We start from the raw sequence: 18,635 nt of genomic DNA, 5'->3' as shown, positions 1-18,635 counted from the left end.
GGTAATTTATTCACATGGCGTCCATCTAGAAGACACCTACAAGAGGGGTGTTTTTTTTGGGTTAATGGAGCTTTAGGCATTTGTGTTCAACAATTAGGCTTTTTTTAACCAATGTTCAACAATTAGCCAAACAGATGGTAGTAGGTCTTGACCAATCGTTTCAATAATCAACACCTTAGGAAGACCTACTCCAACCTAAACGTGCACCAACCAGTCACCCTTGATCAACGTTAGAACACTAGGCAATCTTCGATGATTGTTTTCATTATGCTTGAGATTTCATTATCACTAGGGTCAAACATTGTAATAAGGAAGCAAATAAAGTTGCTCATGAGCTCGCCAGATTAGCTAGATTTTCTTTGACTTCTGGTGGGTTTGAGGAACCCTTAAATGAAATTGTAACGATCCTCACAAACGATGTAATGGTTATTTCTAATGATTAAAGTTCCGATTTTAATTAAAAAAGGTTGAAACACTACAGGAAAAAGCTTTTAAGCCGAGTGTGCAAACCACTCGGTGAAGGTTAAATTCACCTCGGCAAAGGCTATGCCAAGTGTGACACTCCACGTATACCCATATCACCCCCCTAAGCACGATGTGCTCACTTTACAGCTCGGATGCCAATCCTTCTTTGCATCTTCAAGAACTTTTATCGATCCAAAGCCTTGTTGAGGATGTCTGGTAGCTGATCATCTGTCCAATTATAGTTGACTTTCATCTTACCTTCTTCCACGCACTCTCTTATGTAGTGATACATCAGCTCGGATGTTGACCCTTCTTTGCATCTGCAAGAATTTCACTCGATCCAAAGCCTTGGCGATGATGTCTGCTAGCTGACCATCTGTGCAAAACATAGTTGACATTCATCATACCTTCTTACACGCACTCACTTATGTAGTGATGCATCGCATCAATGTACTTGCTGTTATCATGTGCACTGGATTCTCACATAGAAAAATTGTAGACTTGTTGATTGTTGTCAATTTTGTGCACCACTCGTTCGGGATCTCGACCCAAGAGATCATTGCATAGCCTCCCTAGCCACACAAGTTGACACATAGTGGCAGGAGCTGCAATATACTCTGCTTCATTTGAAGTCAATGTCACCACTTTCTGCTTTTGTGATAGCCAACTTACGATGCTTCTACCGAGGAAATATTCTAAGCCCAAGGTACTCTTACAGTCGTCAACAACTCTTGCCTTTTAGTATAACTATAGCCGAGTAGTTTTGTTGTCTCTTTCTTCTTCTTTGTCGCATAGACACAACCGAAATTTTCCGTCCCTTTGGCATATCTGAGTATATTGTCCACAACCGTTCAATGTTCCGTAGTGGGTGCTTCCCTAAAACGACTCACAATCCCAACAAAATAGGCAAACTCTAGTCTTGTGCTCAAGAGACACCTCAAACTTCTAACCACACTTCTATACTCTACTGCATCAACCGCACGTGCTTTACTCTTCTTGCTCGGTTTAGGACGATGTTCCATTGGAACATGTGTTGGATTACAATCTTTCATGCCACAACTCTCAAGTACCTTCTTTGTGTATGCCTTCTGGCATAGCGTGACCCCCTCCAGCTTTTGTTGTACCTCGATCTTTAGGTAGTAACTCAATAGCCCTAGGTCATCCACTTGAAAAGCTAATTCATTTGTAGCTTGAAATTTGCAATCACCTCTTCATCTGCTCCAGTGATCAATAAGTAATCGACATAAATACCAACTAGTATACGACCCCTACCTTTTACCTATCTTTGTATATTGCATGCTCTAGTTGGGCCTTTCTCAAATATAATATATGATGATAATGTTATACTGGCCTTGCCACTGAGATGGAATTTAATTGGCTTTCTAATAAGTAATAACTGAGAAAATGGTTGTGTATTCATGGTCCACAAATAGGTTTAAAAAATTGCCAGCATGATCAAACCACCTATTTTACGGAGCTCCTTTATTCATATGTGTTCCTCCTTTGCGTACTGCAACTTTTTTTAGTTTCCCGCCAGTTTCCATTGAAAGGAAAAAACATAGGTCCGGATAACATAAAAACCGACGAGCAAAGCTGAGAGAAATAAAAGAGCATCGAAGTGTACAAAAACTTCATACGAGCATGATTCCTCGCAACAACCAAAACATACAAGCATGATTGGCATTGAATTATTAAACTACCTTCTTACCTTATGAGAATTATTAATTCCATAATGGGTTGTTACTTTGATCAACTCCCAGCTAGCTCATTGTTTTTGTGATGAATATGAGCTAGGGTCATCACAAATACCACTTGGCTGCTTGGGGTTCTTTATAACTATTAAAAAAGAGCATGGGGTTTGGGTATAACCAACGTAGCTAATTTGAATTTATGTTTGCTTGCCTCTTGGGTCAAGAGGTACCACCTAGATGATGGTAAAATTTGGAATCAATCGGTGTTTCCCCTTTCTAGTAAGGTGTCTATCTCAAACTGGTGGTCTTGGGGCTCTTTGGGCTCTCTGGAAAATTACAAATGGCATGCGTTTCAATTATGTTGTTTGGTATGGTATGCAGGCTTTGTGGCGCAAAACTGCGTCCATCTTGTCTTTGTGGGAAGTCCTGTGCTCTGGGCTTGCCAAGGACTCACTGGCGGATATGGTGAAAAGGCCCGAGATCCACCGTTGCTGATGTGGCCACACCCTGGCTAGTTCTACACGAGACGCTCTAGATCCCTCGGACCTGGAGCAGGTGGTCGCCTCTAAAGACTTGCCGGTGCTGGTCTTTGCTTCTTTATTCTTATCGGAGCTTTTGATTTTTTGTGTCTTGTTCTATATGTTTTGACTGGTAGCGTGCATAGGTCGACGCGCGGTGACCGGAGATGACGAGGGAGACAGACAGGTCACCGCCTCACCGGCGACGCGTGGGCACCGGACGACCACTCAGGTAAGACGATGTATTGCCACTGTCATATGTTTCAGGCTTTCTTCAGCATGGTTAGCTGCTTGTTAACAGACTAGAGTAGCAACAGTACCAGTAGAGTAGTTTGCTGACAGACAAACTAGCAACAGACTTCAAGTGTTTCGGCATGCTCTACAAGCAAGTACAGTAGAGTACCTATCACCCACACCAGGACCGAATGAATACAAGCCACTAACATACAAGTTCTACAATCATCTGTCTCTCTGGTCAAAGATGCTACAAAACTTGTACAGTGATCGAAGCAGGAAACAAAACTATGCAAACTAAGCAACACTAGTACAGGTGATGCTGCAGATCCATGCATGCTGCACATCTTGCAAAACACTGGTCCTCCTTCAACTTTGTGAATTTAACACCGCCCGCAACAAAACCTTTTAGGTTGATCCAGGCCTGCAACCATGTAGCGAACTCTGGTTGGCTGCTAACACCGAGTAAGACTGTAAGGAGTGGAGTAGTTTGCTGACAGACAAACTAGCGGCAGATTACAAGTGTTAGGCATGCTCAACACAAGCGAGTACCCACCATACTCACCGGGACCGAATAAATGGAAATCACAGGCGTTACAAGTACTGCAATCTTCCGTTTGGTCAAACATACAAAAACAGAGAGGCGGTGAAAGGAGCAGGGAACATATACCTGCAAACTAAGCACAAAGTAGAAATGGTGGGGGAGAGGAGAGGACTACATTGAGTTTGGAGACCCCGTAGAACAAAACACTAGTACAGTCGATGGCCTGGGCCTGCAGCTTCAAACTCACATGCTGCCGGTCTTGCAAACGAGTTTCACGTCACCATGGCTTGTAATTTCAGGTCCTTCTTCAACTCCAACAATTAGAATCACCCACAACAAAATCTTGCAGGTTGATTCATGTTGCAACCTGGTTGTGCAGTATATGCATGCACTGTCTAGAACTCAATCGTCTGTAAAACGAATGGCGAAAATTATTTGATTAGATTCGATTCTACAGTTGATATGAATGATAAGTGCAGGTTCAATATACACAAGTAAGATGTTTTGTTCAGATCAAGAAGAAAAGTGTAACGCACTGGCCTGTACTGCAAACAAACTCCCAAGACACTTATTATGTCCATCTTTACATTGGTAGCGGTACACTGTCAGTAGACATACTCTAGAAATTAGACTACTTGTCTTTGCACTATTATTATATTTTGCAAAACAAGGCGCTTTTAAACAAAAGGGAAATTCCTTTTCTAAAAAACAAAAGGAAAATTGCAAATCCAAGTAGATGAATATCTCTGCATTTATGCATGAAAGAACCCAATAATAAATGCAAGACTGAATACATCAAGAAAAAACGAAAGATGAAGCATATCAGAATAAGATTAGTATGACAAAGGGCTTGGCAGGACATATACCTTATTTTCTATGCGAGCCAGAAAGGTCTTCGTCTCCTCTAATTCACACCATTGCTCTAGTCCAGGGCACCCCTTTATTGTTAGGTACTGTAGGTTAGTAAGTTGATGTATTCCCTCTGGAAAAGACTTGATACCATCACATCCACTCAGATAAAGACTCTTTAGAGAGGTGGGCAGCACAGATTCCCTTTCTTGGTTGTGAGTGAGCTTCATCTTTCCCTCCTCTGATTCAGCAACCACGTGCTCTAATGCATGGCAGCTACTAAGTAGTATTTTCCGGAGGTTGGTGAGTTGTTGGATGCTTGCCGGCAAAGACCTCAAGCCTCCATTGCTATATAGGTAAATTCTCTTGAGAGAGGTCAATTCGCCTAGCCAATGTGGCAGTACGGATATGCTATTGCAGAAACTCAGTGTTAGTGATTCAAGCTTTGTGAGTTTCCTCATGTTCTCATTCAACTCCTTTATACCATTGCTACCTCTTATTTTTAGATTCTTCAGAGATGGGAGCTCGCCCAACCATTTCGGCAGTTCTTCCATGTCTTCGTCTTTTAGGCGTAGTGTCTCCAAAGAGGATAGATGCTGGGTGATCTCTGGTGAGCCGGTTAGATCACCACAATCGTCAATAGACAAATAAGTGACTCCAGGGAAGTGTTGAAGCCACCTCCATTGGTGAGGCCCCTTGCAGTCTCTAACTGATATCGAAGTAGTTACTGGAGAAGAGGAGTAAGCACTGGTGTGTGACACAATGCACTCATCCCATGATGATAACACATTATCACTGCATATTATCCCCCAATCTTTGGATTTAGGCAGAGGCCCTTTCATCCTTAGCATTGGGCAACCATCTATTTCTACTCTTGTTAACACTTTTTCCTCACCGGTGGAGTATGAAGCGTCCCACTCTTCCAGATTTGGCATATCTCTGAGAACCAGTGAGTCCAGGTTTGGTAGTTGGCCCACTACCCAGCCTGGAAAGATGACACTGTTATAACCACTTATCTCCAATGTACTCAATGTGCTTGGTGGCACTAGTTTTTCCAGCAACATTTTGTCATCCACAAATCTGTCAACACCTTGAGTCCACTTCAGTTTCAACTTCCAAATGCTTTGCTTTTCCATTAATTTTATACTATGTGCCTCTCCTGCGGACTTCACATTTTCCAGTTTAGTTATCTCCAGCTCAGAAGGAGCTGTGGACTTTAGCAGGACAAGATTGCTGCTAGATCCATCACTACCAGCACGAACCACAAAGTGTGGTAACGATGTTGCACTGCTACCGAGTTGAGGTATTTCAGAAAGACTGTAACAATTCTCAAAATAAAGAAACTTCACGCTACCAACTGTACATATACTTTCAGGTATTTTCTGCAAATTTATGCATTCCGAGAGGTCCAATGTGTGCAGTTTTGTCAGGCTACAGATACTTTCAGGTATTTTTTGCATATTACAATTTCCAGACAAGTCCAAATGCTCTAGCTCTGAAAGATTAATTCTGCATATCTGGTTGATGAGAATGTCCCAGGTTTCTTCAGAGTGAAAACTGAATTCATGATCATACAAGTAATCTACCGGAATTGTTCCTAGTCTAGATAGATTTAAATACCGGAGGTTGGTCAGATCATCTGGCAGCAAACTTAGCTGTGTATGTTGTAAATTCAAATGTTGAAGACTGGTAAGACCGACCAAAGCTTCATTTACACCATCAATCATCAAACAACGTGATAAGTCAAGATGGAGCAGATTCTTCAGACTCCCAAATAATCTTGGCAATTTTTTCATATATCGCCAACCAGATAAGTTTAAGTACTTGAGTTGACTGAATCCGCCCAAAGATTCAGGGAGCTTTTTGAGTCCACATTCCCTTGAAGATAAGTTCAAATACTCGATTTTTGTGAGGGCACCCAAAAATTCTGCTTCTTCACCACATTGAAGATATGCGCTGTTTGATAAGTTTAAATACTGCAGTTTGGATAGGCCGCACAGAACTTCTGGTGTGTCTCCAATATTTGTGCAGTATGATAAGTTCAAATACTCTAGTTGTGTGAGACTCTCCAAAAGCACCGATATTCCTTCAATAGACGAGCAATTTGATAAATCCAAATGCGCCAATTTTTTTAGCCTCCTGAATGATTCTGGCAGTTTTGTAATTCCGGAACAATTTGACAAATCAAGATACATTAGACCCTCAATTTCTCCAATTAACTCTGGTAGTGCTAAGATTGTAGGAGATCCATGAAGGTTCAGGTAAATCAATTTTGAGAGCTTGGTGATACTGTCTGGAATCTTTGCATCTTGGACTCTTGGAGCATTAAGATATCTCAATTGCTTCAGTTCACCAATACAATCTGCCAACGTATATATGGCGCACTCACTTAAGTCCAAGACACGCAAAGACTTGGCAGATGAAAATGCAGCATCATGAAGTTCATATTTGTCACAATCCATAAAACGCAACGCTCTTATCTTGGACAAGTCTGATCCCAATGGCTTGCTACAATCATCTAGCAATGCATAGTGGTAGCGGCTTCCTTCAGCATTATTAATATTGCCAACAAAAATAATTTCATCCTCCATGACAGATCTTGCTAAATCATGCACCAGGTCATGCATGGTCAACAATATAACATCTTCATCATATAGCTCAAAAGTCTGCAACATAATCATTCAGCAGTGTCAGACTTTTGGATTTATTTAGATTTAAACAATTTATGACTTCATTCTTCAAATCTAAAACATTTTTATGCGTCAACTCCTTTATTAAATACTAAATTGGTCGGAGCAAATGTGATAAGTCCCGCCCGACCCCTCCTCCCTCCCGCGTCGCCCCCGCGTGGCGACGGGGAGGGAACCCTAGATCACGCCGCCGGTCTCCCCTCCCCTCCTCCCTCCTCCTCCCTCGCCGCCGCCAGGGGGCCCGGCCGGAAAAAGGCCGGTCGGCGCCGGCGGCGGTGGGGCATCCTCGTCCTCCCGCGCGGTGGGGTTGCCGTGGGTCAACACCCCGGGCCGGGGCGTGGTGCTGACGCCGGGCGCCACGGCGGTTCGTCTGCAGCGACGGTGCGACGGGCGGCGCGCTGGTGGTGTGTGCCTGGGGCGGCGGCGGCAAGGGCTGCGGTCGGCACAGGTCGCGGGTGGCTGCCTCTTCTCCGGCGCGGGTTGGCGGAGGTGGCGGCGCGGCAGCGGTATGCTCGCCCCCCTCCTCTACGGCCGTCGTGGCGCATGAATCGGCTGCTGGTGGCGGCTCCTCTTGTGCTCTAGTGTGGCTCGGCTGGCCGGTGAATGGCAAGGGCGCCATGAGGGGGAGGCAGGGGTGCCTCCCGGACTAGCCGTCGCCGCGATTTGGAGGTGCCAGATCGGGTGTCTCGGGTGGCTGCAGCACGGCTGGCCATCGGCGTTTTCCCTGCCCAGATCTGGCTGCCGGCGCAAAGGAGCTTGTTTGGGGCGGAAAGAGGGTGTCTTTGCTGCCCCTTCACCGGTTGACGATGTCGGTGTGCGGCGGCGGCGGTCGAGGGGTGGTCTCGGATGCCGGGGCGGCGGCCTCGGTGGTGGGAGGCGTGATGCTCGTGGGCGGAGCTCGCGGCTCGGATGTTGGCCGGTTACCATGGTCGTGCGGGCGGCGTGGTAGCTTGGGTATGACGGTCGGTGGAGGTGGTTCTGCAGCGTGCTTGCGGCACTCCGTCTCGGAGGCGAAGAGGGCTTGTCGGGTGAAAACTCTTTCTGGCTTTGCCAGGTCGGCGGCGGCGGCGCCTACGGGCATCGTATCCTTCTTGAAGGCGCCGCCGTGGTTCCTCTTCCTCCTCCGCGTTGCTCCGGGGAAAACCTCGATCCCTGGATCAGGCGGTGGCGGTACTTAGGTGCCATGACCTTGTTGAAGGCTCCGCCTTGGAGCAATCGGTTCGTCGTGCACAGCTCCGACTCTTCGTTGTGATTCGTTCACGGTTGAGGCACCCGGCGACTTCAAGCGGCACTCTCTCTTCCTTCCTGTAGATGGCTTGGAGTTGTGTTGGGTGGTGTAGCTGTTCCAACATTCTTGTATCTTGCCCTGTGTGTTGGTGTGGAGTTGTATGAGGTTGGTTGTAACTGGATCGTTGCTTTATATATAAAGCGGGGAGAAAGCCTTTTTCGGTTAAATACTAAATTTTATTTTTGGTCATCTGCTATTTCCCAAGTTTAGATTTGGTCTTTAAGATCCAAACTAGACAATTATGAACTTTTGAGTCTCAAGCCCATACGAATTTCTTGTCTCAAACATTGCAAGATCATATTTGATGACGCGGCTGTTCTTTTGCGTCAGCGTCTGCCCACTTAAACATGATTTTACTTAACAAAAAATAACAAAATAGGAAAGGAAAATAATTATTTGATAAAATTCAGAATAAGAAAAAAACACTGCGAACACTATTGCAATAGAGAAGCACAAAAATACAAGAATATGTAGGAAAATGAAAACCCCGCAGTGCCTTGCTTCATCCTCGCCTCTAGGGATGATGACCTATCAACGAGAAAGACGAGGAGATTGCTGTTCATCGTCTCCCACCTCCCTATGTAGGCAGGTGGTAGCTGCAACAGGCAGCCTGCATCATCAGATCCCCCGGCAGCAACCACAATTTTTCAGTCTCTCACTAGTACGGAACAACCTATCACATAAGATACATCACCAGCAATTTTGACGAAACCCGGTGGTGATAGCTGCCATGGTCCATTAAAGATGGGATCTCACTGGTTTCAGAAGATATGCTTATAATTATATGTACGAACTTATTCTTAGTTGTACAGAAACGTGTATATATTTGTCTATTTGACCATTTTGTGTGAAAGGAATTACATCAATGCTTTTGTAATGTGAGCTCGCTAGCAGGAATATTATTATTATTACTTTTGGCTGATGGAAGATGGCTAGCGATTGAACGTCTGATGCATGTGTTCATTGGCGGGTTCCTCTGTCCACGTGTGTTAGCTCGAGCTATCTCTGTCCCGCGAGTACTGGTGGCTGGCAAAACCGCTAGTATAATGTACACTACTCCCTCCGTACTTAATATAAGACGTTTTTGGCACTATAACAATGTCAAAAAATCTTATATTAAGTTGCGGAGGGAGTATGTCTGAAACAGTTCTGTATTTTGTGATGGTACTGTCTGGTTTGCATGTATACCAGGGGTGATTCTCCATGATGGTTTCCAAGACCGCATCGGATGGGTGTTTTAGTCCTGAATATCTATAACCGCTACAGTGAACCGAAATATATTGGTGTATATTTCACGATTAATGTTGTAAAATGACTGATTCTAAAAGAATATCGAAAAAAGAACAGGGAGATTAACTTCTCGCACCAAGTAATCATGCTAGTAACAGTAAGCCCAATAGCATATGTAAGTAAGAGACTGTGTTTATGCAAATGCATATGCCACATTTGGATGCAAACTAAAGACCTCGGGGTGGGCATTTCTTACAACAGGACATTACAATTTTCCCGACGGCCTTAGTACTCCCTCGGATCCATATTACTTGTCGCTCTGCTTTAGTTCAACTTTATACTAGATCCGAGGGAGTACTTACTAATGTGTACTTTTTGTTTAACTAGGATGCTACAGTAAAACCAATAATTGAATATTGTAGGGATGTGTTGGGTTGCATTTGTGTGTATCAATCATTGAGATATTGTCAAGAAGTTATTTTTGGAAAAGCTGCACTGTAAGCAATGATTATGTGATGTACTCCAAATCATTCTCAGCAATTTTAGAATTATATTATAATTTCAATATCTTTCAGCTTGTGTACTTTACAACTATACTTGATCACCTTACACCAGTTCCAAAAGAACAATGAAAATAAATCGTAAAAGGTATGCATAACTCACCGATGATGACTTGAAATGGTCAAGAAAAGAAAGGCCCAAAAGCTGACTAATGTATCTCTCGCCAAGCTCCCGAGTAGAGAAACCAAGAGAAACCCATTGATGAATAAGATCATCTATAAGTATCTTGTGACCTTTTGGAAATATTGCACAATAGGCAAAGCATAGCTTCAGATACGAAGGCATAACACTATAGCTTAACTTCAGAGATGCAAGCACTTGTGTAGAAGATGTATCTTCCAAAGAAGATGCAGTCCAGATATTACTATCTCTCACTGATTCCCAATGACCAGGCTTCATAGATTTCAGCGTGTGTCCAAGTGATTTAGCTGCTAAAGCCACACCCGCACACTTCATTGCAATGACTTTCCCTATTTCCTCCAATTGTTCCTTATCACCTCTAGATTCAAATGCACTCTTTTGCTTTATTATAGACCAGCACATGTCATCAGTCAATGGTGCTAATTTGTATGGTTGGATGGTGGAGATTTCCTTTGCAATGCCTTCACTTCGTGTGGTTGCTATAACAACCACGTTACTGCTCTTCCCAATTTTTAACATATCTTTCAGTTCTTCCAAATTAGACATGTTGTCTTCCCACAGGTCATCTAAAACAATCAGAATCTTCTTGTTGGCGAGGAGCTTTTCAAGGGAATTATGGATCATCTGCTTTCCAGTGTACGCACTCTCTTTATCTTTCTCTGATAGTTGTGATATTATAGAGTTTCCAATTTTGATCACATCAAATGTCTGAGACACGTAAACCCACACTTGAGAGTATTCATTGAACTGGGAACTATTGTAAACCATTTTTGCCAAGGTTGTCTTGCCAAGGCCTCCAATGCCATATATAGGAAGGATTGTGATATCTTCTGTCATGCTCTCAGATAAAGAAGCCAATATTATATCTCTCTCCTCAGTCCTCCCAACGATTTGTGTCTCCAGGGTTGATGATGTTTCCCGTATATCAGTCACCTTTGGCTCATTGGCATTAGTGCAGTCTGTTAACTTGAATTCCTTGTGTTGATCTGTTATGACCTTCAGGTCGTCCCTCATGTTCTTCATCCTATTGGCCATTGTAATGTTGGGGCCAATTGTGAGACAAGGGATCATGAACGCCAAATATTTTTTGAAGGAGAACTGCAAGACAGTTGCTTTGTTAGTAAAATACAAAATGGCCAGCACCCAGAAGTTTAGTATAGTAAGATATTACAAATGCATTCAGCCAACAAAAAAATTGGTTAAAACATTAAGAGGGACATCCTGTTATTTCTAAGAACCTCCGACAGTAACTGCCAAGGTTAAGACCAATGCCACCTTTAATGATGTTCTGAGAACTGGAGCTAAAACAAAATGGTATATGGAGATATTTCATATGCTCAGCCCGAAGGCTGAGGCCTGTCAAAACCATGTCTAGTTCATCCAAGGATCTGGTGCCCAAATTATTATTATGTGGAGAGTGGATAACAGATACCAAGTATTGTAAAGATGTCGGTGTGTTTATTAGTTGTGTGCATCCTAACTATGAACAGGCAGAGTGTGTGCTCATTGTGTTTGTGTCCGCTTGATATTTCATTTTCAGTCGATAAAATCCATCATTTGTGAAAAAAAGTGTTGGTGAAGATGTGGACAATCATAGATCCAAGATCAAGCCAAACAATCTACTAGCAGATTCAATAGCTCAGTAAGTTTAACTCATTCTTTCCAAATTGTTTTCGAATACCTATATGGCAGCTCATTTTGTAGCCAAGCAAGCTATCGCTCAGCACCCCGGTGTGCATCTGGATGCAGCAGACGTAAAGCACTTGTTTCTCAAAAAGAGAAGAGTAGCATACTCAGAAATTAAATAACTGCGTCAATTTACTGCACAAATGCATACCTTGCGCGCAGATGGCTGGGTGATGGCTTGTGTGTCTGCTTCGAACTCATCAATCATGTCCGAGATGACATACATGAAGTCCTTGAGCCGCTTCAGCCAAAGACGCGTCGATTTATCCGTGATGGACCGCCTCTCGGCGTCCTCGAGCACGGCATCGACACTCTCCAGCGCCATCTTCATCTTCTTCAGGTCGTTGTTCAAGTTCATCTGCAGCGCGATCTGACCCCCGATCAGAGAACCAACCTGGTCGCCCACCACCTTGAGGATGGCAGCGGCAAGCATGCCGCCAAGCGCAGCCATGGCCGCCGCCTCTCAACACGTACGTGTTGGGTTGAAGGTGCTGGGAGGAAGAATGGTAGGGCAGACGACGGCGAGGTTCGTGATGGGATCTTGCTTGCTGAAGTTTGGGTGCTGGTCTGCTGGATCGGACCTTGGTAATTGCATCAAGACAGCAACTCTATGCTCAGTCCTTGTGTGTGTGTTCATTTTTTACTGAAGAGTTGTACGCATCTCTATGACTTGTATATATATTTTTTGTTTGGATCGATACTTAACAGCTGTATGCTTGGTGTGCTAAGGCAGCTCTATATGCACTTGAGTTAGTATTAGTATGGGTATTAATTTACTCCCTTCGTTCCATAATGTAAGACATTTTTTGACACTACACTAATGTCAAAAAACATTATGGGAGGAGGGAGTAGTTACCAAGGCGTACGTGTGTAGTTTCGGCTAATGTGCCGCCTCAGTGCAAACTTTGGCAGACATAACGTGTTTGGTGCCGGAAAGTGCGTGGAGTCATGTGAAGTGCCTTGCACATGCTGCTAAGTGCGTGGAGTAGTTTACGCATGGTTACAGCTTTTTGTCTTTTGGTTCAGTAATCAAACCGCTGGAGTATATATAATACTCCCTTCGTTCTAAATTACTCGTCACAGTCACAGAAATAGATGTATCTAGAACTAAAATATATCTAGATACATCCATACCTGCCACAAGTAATTCGGAACGGAGGGAGTAGGTGTTATCCATTTTTTTTTCCATTAAATTAAGAGGAATTGGCAGATATATGGTGTCTAGCTAGGATGCAGTGAGCATCAATGTTCGCTGGCAACGAAAAGAATATACAAAATGCCTAGGATGCAGCGAGCATTGGTGAGCATCAGGGTTTAAGAGAAACGCTCATCGCTCCGGTGGAAGCCATCACAGGTAGAGGTAGATACATACAAGATGATAGGAGGGAGGCATACTAGCTACCAACACCTGCCTAAGCGAGTCGGCGATCCAGGTTGAGATCTGCGGCGAAACTGTCATATTGGACACTGGAGGTGCCGAGGTGGCATACGTGCTGGTCTATAACCCGGTAGGGAATGCGACGACAGTGCAAGCACTCGGTCTTAGATAATAGTTGAGAATTGGATATGCAGTACTCTTTTCAGGAACAAGGGACGCAACGTTTCTCGTCATTATCATTAAGGGGAAGAGAGACGACATTTACAAGGGCACAGTGGGGCAAGAGAACAGGCTCATGCCCCACCACAAGACACCGACATTTTACATACACTCGAGCGAACGCCGCCAAACTCTAAGCCTACTCCTCGCTACTCCCTGCTTCTTTGCTCTTGGCCATCCTCCAAAGTTTAGCTCTTAGTCTCTCCACCGCCGTTGCTTTTGCTTTTCAAAGACTCTTGAGTTCAGCTCCAACCATAATTTGCGTAGTCCAATGATTAAGATAGTGCTCAGATCCTTGGCTTTCCACGCCCCAAAACCTCTACTCGACGAAAACGCTCATCTACCGTAGACACAAGATTAGTGCAAACCTCAACCTAGCAGCGCCTCTTACTCTCAGCCCCGCTTGCTTACCAAGTGACAGCCTCTTCGAAGATCAGCTGAAGCTGGTTTTAGAGCATAAGTTTGGTCCATACAGTTGTTGGACTTTTGGGTTCAGTAATCGAACCGCTGGTAGTAGTAGGTTTCGAACAGTCGTTTCGACAAGCAATGAGCTAGGGAGAGAGCTACCCAAACCAAAATGTAAACCCACCTGTGAGCCATGATCAACGTTGGATGATAGGAGCGAGGCATACTAGCTACCAGCACCTGCCTAAGCGAGTTTGTCGCTCCAGGTTGAGATCTGTGCAAAAGGAGTCTTGGCTACAGGTTGAGATCTATGCAAAAGGAGTCTTGGCTCAGTGGTTGGCATGCGGTTGTGCAGCCTAACGACCCGAGTTCAATTCCTAGAATTGACAAGTGATGCACAATGATTTTCTCCCATTTATTGAGAATTAAGCTTGGTGTATGGTGGAACCACTCATGAAGAAATATCTTGATACTCATTTTAAAAAAGTTGAGAACCATGTTTATCATGGTGCTCATACTAAAATGGTTGTATGCATCCTAGTTGGTGCAGAGACTGGGAAGTGAAAATATCTCCCATTTTAGACGTGCACCTGATCCGGGGACAAGTAGCTCGCTAACCTCATACCCCCTCGCGGCGCTCCTTAGAGCTAGCGAGGGCGCAAACCTAACCGCCGGGGCTAGGCCTCCTCCTCCAGCTCCCTCCCTCGTCGCCGCCGGTGCGCGCGCCGATCCGGTCGGCGTAGGCGGCGGCGGGGATCTCTCTTCTCCTTGCTCGATGTCGCGTGGCGCGGGACGACGGCTTCAACGATGGCGTCATGCTGATTCAGGGCACGGCGGCGTGGCGGCTTCCAGCGGCGGCGCTTGACGGCGAGGGTGGAGTTCGGCTGGGCGTGGCGTGGCGATCGGATGGGCGTGGCCAGAGGATGGAGGTGGGGCTGGGCGTGACCGGTGGCGGTGGCGGCGGCGGCGTCTGGCCCGGATCCGGTCATGGTGATCGCGGCGTCCCCTCTGCCAGGGATGACGGGCCAGGTGGTGGGTCCTTGTGGCGGCCGGTGCGGCGGATCTTGGGACCCCGTTTCCGAGCTCGTCGCAGGACGCGCGTGGCAGCTGGAGCTTGATGCGGGATCGCGGCGTTGGTTGTCGTTGTATGGGCGACGACAACGACTGGCGGGATGGTGGGTGCTCCCTGTAGCGCCCGGAATCGGGGTGGCGGCCCCTCTTCATCAACGGCGGCGGACTCTGAGGTCGTGTGGGTGACTCGGAGTCTGCATCTCGAGGTGGTGGCGGTATGGGTTCGATGTGGCTCGGCGGGTGACACATGTGCCTCTTTCGGAGTTGTCAGGCAACGCATGTCGCCGACAGGTGAAGCCACCGGTGGATGCGCTACCGACGGATGTTATGCACAACGTCTTATGTGGAGACGTCAAGTCATGCCTGCTATCGGCAAGTGATGCACGGTGGCTCTGGTGGAGGTCTCATGTTTAGACTGTTGTTGTTGGATCGAAGGTGGTGCAGTAGTAGTGGGAGGCAGGCCGTATGGGACGTCTTTGTCTTCCGTTGTCTTCTCCAGAGGTATCCGGCTATCGAGGCATCGGTAGACGGATAAGGGTGGATGGTATAGTAGGCTTCAACGACGAGTTTATGCACTCCGGTGGAAATACAAGATCACAGATCGGGCTATGTCGACGCGTGCCTGCGTCGTGTTCTTGTTGAAGGTGGTTAATTGAAGCTTGGCTTTGGGTATGAGAATCCTGAGTTCAACCATGTGGTGATTCCTTCTTGAAGGCGTAGCCTGGGAGTTGTGTATTTTTCATCTTTGTTGTGTCTTATAAAATAGGGTTATAGTGGCCTCAAGGCATGTGAAGAGGAGATTGAAATCTGTCAAAAAGATTGAACTCCGAAGTTATTACGTTGGGTTACATCCAAACTTTTAAGAACCTGACGTCTGGTGTTATTATGTTGGATTACATCCAAACGTCTAAGAACCTGACAGATCCCTTCACAAAGGGTTTTATCACGCAGTGTGATAGATAATGCATCGATGGAGATGGGTTTGAGACCCACCATATGAGTTACCCACAATGGTAGCCTACTCTATGTGATCGGAGATCCCGTGAAATAAAAATGGGAGACAAGCTGTCGGTCAGCTGGTGGAGAGTATCCCTATATTAATTATCCCACTCCGTGAAGATGAAGTACTCTCCTAATCTGCATGGTAGGTTAATACTTGTCTTAATATGTTCCAAGTGGCCTGTCTATATAAGCAGAGATGTTGTCCTGCAGAGCATATCCTGATGAACACGCCTACATGAATTTGACTGTTAAATGTCACAGTCTGTGAGAATTGGGTGTTCTCTAATAAATCATGAAAGGCCTTGGAGTATGGCGTATACGCTCCACCCGCGGGGAAGGCTTGCGGCAGCCCATTATCGGCCAAGGATTTGTGTGAAACTAGTTCCCAGAAAACTTGTAGTTCAAGGCATAGTCCACTATTGAAGTTGTGGTCTAGTGTAGCAAAAAGTTCTAAGTGGAAGTTCAACTTAACGGTCTTCAGTAAACACAGATATATAAACAATGTTTTGGAACTAAATGATGGCATGTGCCAATGAGACTTTGTGGGGGATTGTTGGAATTTGTTAGTAGGCCTTTGGCCCAAAGCCTGACTAAAAATCTGAAATTATCATGGCCCATTCATGCATGGCTGTGAGTGGCGTGAGTGGGACTAAAGTTTAGTCCCACCCCGCTAGTTGAGTGGTAGTTGCACCTCTTTATAAGGTGGGCCCTTCTAGCACTTGTATGAGCATGAGAAGAGGAGACCTACACGCGCGCTTTGCCTCCTCGCCCGCCTCGTCACGCCGCGTCAGACCGGGCCGGGTTTCGGGATGAGATGAGCCGAGGACAAAGCTATGCACATTGTCTATATTTTTTTCTGCTCGGGAAAATTAATGAGTCATTAATTACTAATAACGGACGCGTTAATTAGTCAGCCGTTTTCGATTCTTTAGGATCGTCGGGCTGTTACTGACTTGGACGTGGGATTTACTCCCACGACAAGACTTAGCTGACCCGCTCTATATAGGCAGGCGGACGTCTATCCTAACCGCCACCACATCATATGGTTTCTCACCGTTCCAGATCATTGCGCCGCCACGCAAGTCATTTCCATCCCTCATTCCGGCGTGCACTACGAGAAGGGACAGCAGGCATCCGGAACCCCGCCTCTCGTGATCCTGTACGGGAGAGGGGCGATTAGGTTTTTGGCGAGCGCACTCGCGCGACTGCTGGCAGCGACAACTTCGCCAACGACAACTTCTTCCCCGACCTTGGCAATCTCTTCATCAATGACATGGGCGACAACATCAACGCCAGGCTATCCTATTCCTGCTGCATCGTATGTGATTATGTCCTCCTTGTTTGGGATCGTACTAGAATTCCTACTTCTACTTTGTGCCCTAGATTCGATTTGTTCATCTACTATGTTAGTCTGCATGATTAGTTCAATCTCTATTGTTGCTGTCATGATTTATTTACTATTTATTCGGATTAAATCTTGTAGTAATTTGCTCATATACTCAACAGTCGAGGCCAATACAGATCGAGTCGGCCGGATGCACATACACGTAACATTTTGGTCACATACCACATGAAGGTTAAATATGTTTTTAAGGTGTCATTTAACACCGTCAAGGCTTAAAATAGACGGAAGTTTCATAAAAGGCATAAAATTTACACTCGGTGTTAAATAAGGAAAGAAAAGTTTATTAGTGTCAAATAAGGCAACAAATTTGAAGACAATGTTAATTTAGGATCCTCTTGTTTGTAATTATGTGCCACATTTAAAGTTTTTTCCGTCTTCTTCCCTACGGTGATGTGGATCAGAACTGAAATGTATACTTGTTAAGACATTAGACTCTAGAGCATGATATATGTTCTATAAGAATAAAGTAATCACTGGGAACTTGGAGCCTAGTAACACAAAACTTGAGGAGAAACTGACTAACCATGAGATCTGTGTTCCTGTGCATGAGGTGCATTGAGGATTATGAAACCACTAACACAACACCACGTGTTAACCCTCATCATTTCCCTGTGATAAATAATGTGTGAGTGTTGATCTTAGTATCTTGTTGCCATGTAGGATGAAGGCTATGATCTAGTGCAGTTTTCTAGATGATTTAAATATTGTAGGCTATAAATGGATTCACAAATCTAGACATAACTCTCAGAGAAATCCTTAAAGAGGCTAAAAGACTTGTAACTGGAAGGCTTATAATAAAGAGAGAAGAAATTTGTCTTATGACATCTTTCATTTTGTCGGAATTAAGGAATGGTCAAAAAAATTGTGTTATCATGATGGCATGTTTTGTGTTGACATGTTCTATTTACATGGCTCATCTAGAAGGTTTTGTCATTAAAGGATAAAAGAGCATATATAAGACATGTTGTCTGGAGAATTTATTTTAGGAACTAATACAAGCGTTGAGACAATGTTACTCTGGGGGAGTAAGTTCTCTCCCTCGTGTAGATGAAAAGCTTATTGTCTAAACCAAGAGGTTTTCTATCTTCCAATAATGACATGAATGATCTTGGTGTTATCTTGTGCATTAATTGCATGGAGATTTATCGAGTCAAAGTAAAATTCATATTATGATGACATACATGAACAGAGTATGAAAGAAATACGTTGTGCGCTAGTACTCCGTATCACATGCTGCTAAGGCTAATGGTGATGAAGT

The 18,635-nt window shown here is 44.8% G+C and overlaps 1 protein-coding gene across 1 annotated transcript; it reads right to left on the bottom strand.

The window, feature by feature from the left end:
- Positions 1-3,424: 3,424 nt before the first annotated feature.
- Positions 3,425-12,500, bottom strand: LOC109782871 (uncharacterized). Its single transcript, XM_020341497.4, has 4 exons — positions 12,049-12,500; positions 10,173-11,309; positions 4,319-6,967; positions 3,425-3,862 (listed from the first exon to the last, which is right to left on the bottom strand). Exons 1-4 carry the CDS (start codon positions 12,346-12,348, stop codon positions 3,848-3,850), a joined length of 4,101 nt encoding a protein of 1,366 aa, XP_020197086.1. The 5' UTR covers positions 12,349-12,500; the 3' UTR covers positions 3,425-3,847.
- Positions 12,501-18,635: the final 6,135 nt, after the last annotated feature.

Source organism: Aegilops tauschii, chromosome 1 (genome assembly GCF_002575655.3).
Source record: "Aegilops tauschii subsp. strangulata cultivar AL8/78 chromosome 1, Aet v6.0, whole genome shotgun sequence".
Lineage (NCBI taxonomy): Eukaryota > Viridiplantae > Streptophyta > Magnoliopsida > Poales > Poaceae > Aegilops > Aegilops tauschii.
This window is presented reverse-complemented; position numbering and strand designations above follow the sequence as displayed.

Excerpts from the sequence above, each read along its gene's own strand:
- LOC109782871 (XM_020341497.4), bottom strand. The coding sequence starts at position 12,348 with ATGGCTGCGCTTGGCGGCATGCTTGCCGCTGCCATCCTCAAGGTGGTG. Across the intron at positions 11,310-12,048 it reads CCCAGCCATCTGCGCGCAAG|TTCTCCTTCAAAAAATATTT; the intron begins GTATGCATTTGT and ends ACTGTCTTGCAG. Across the intron at positions 6,968-10,172 it reads ACCATTTCAAGTCATCATCG|ACTTTTGAGCTATATGATGA; the intron begins GTGAGTTATGCA and ends ATTATGTTGCAG.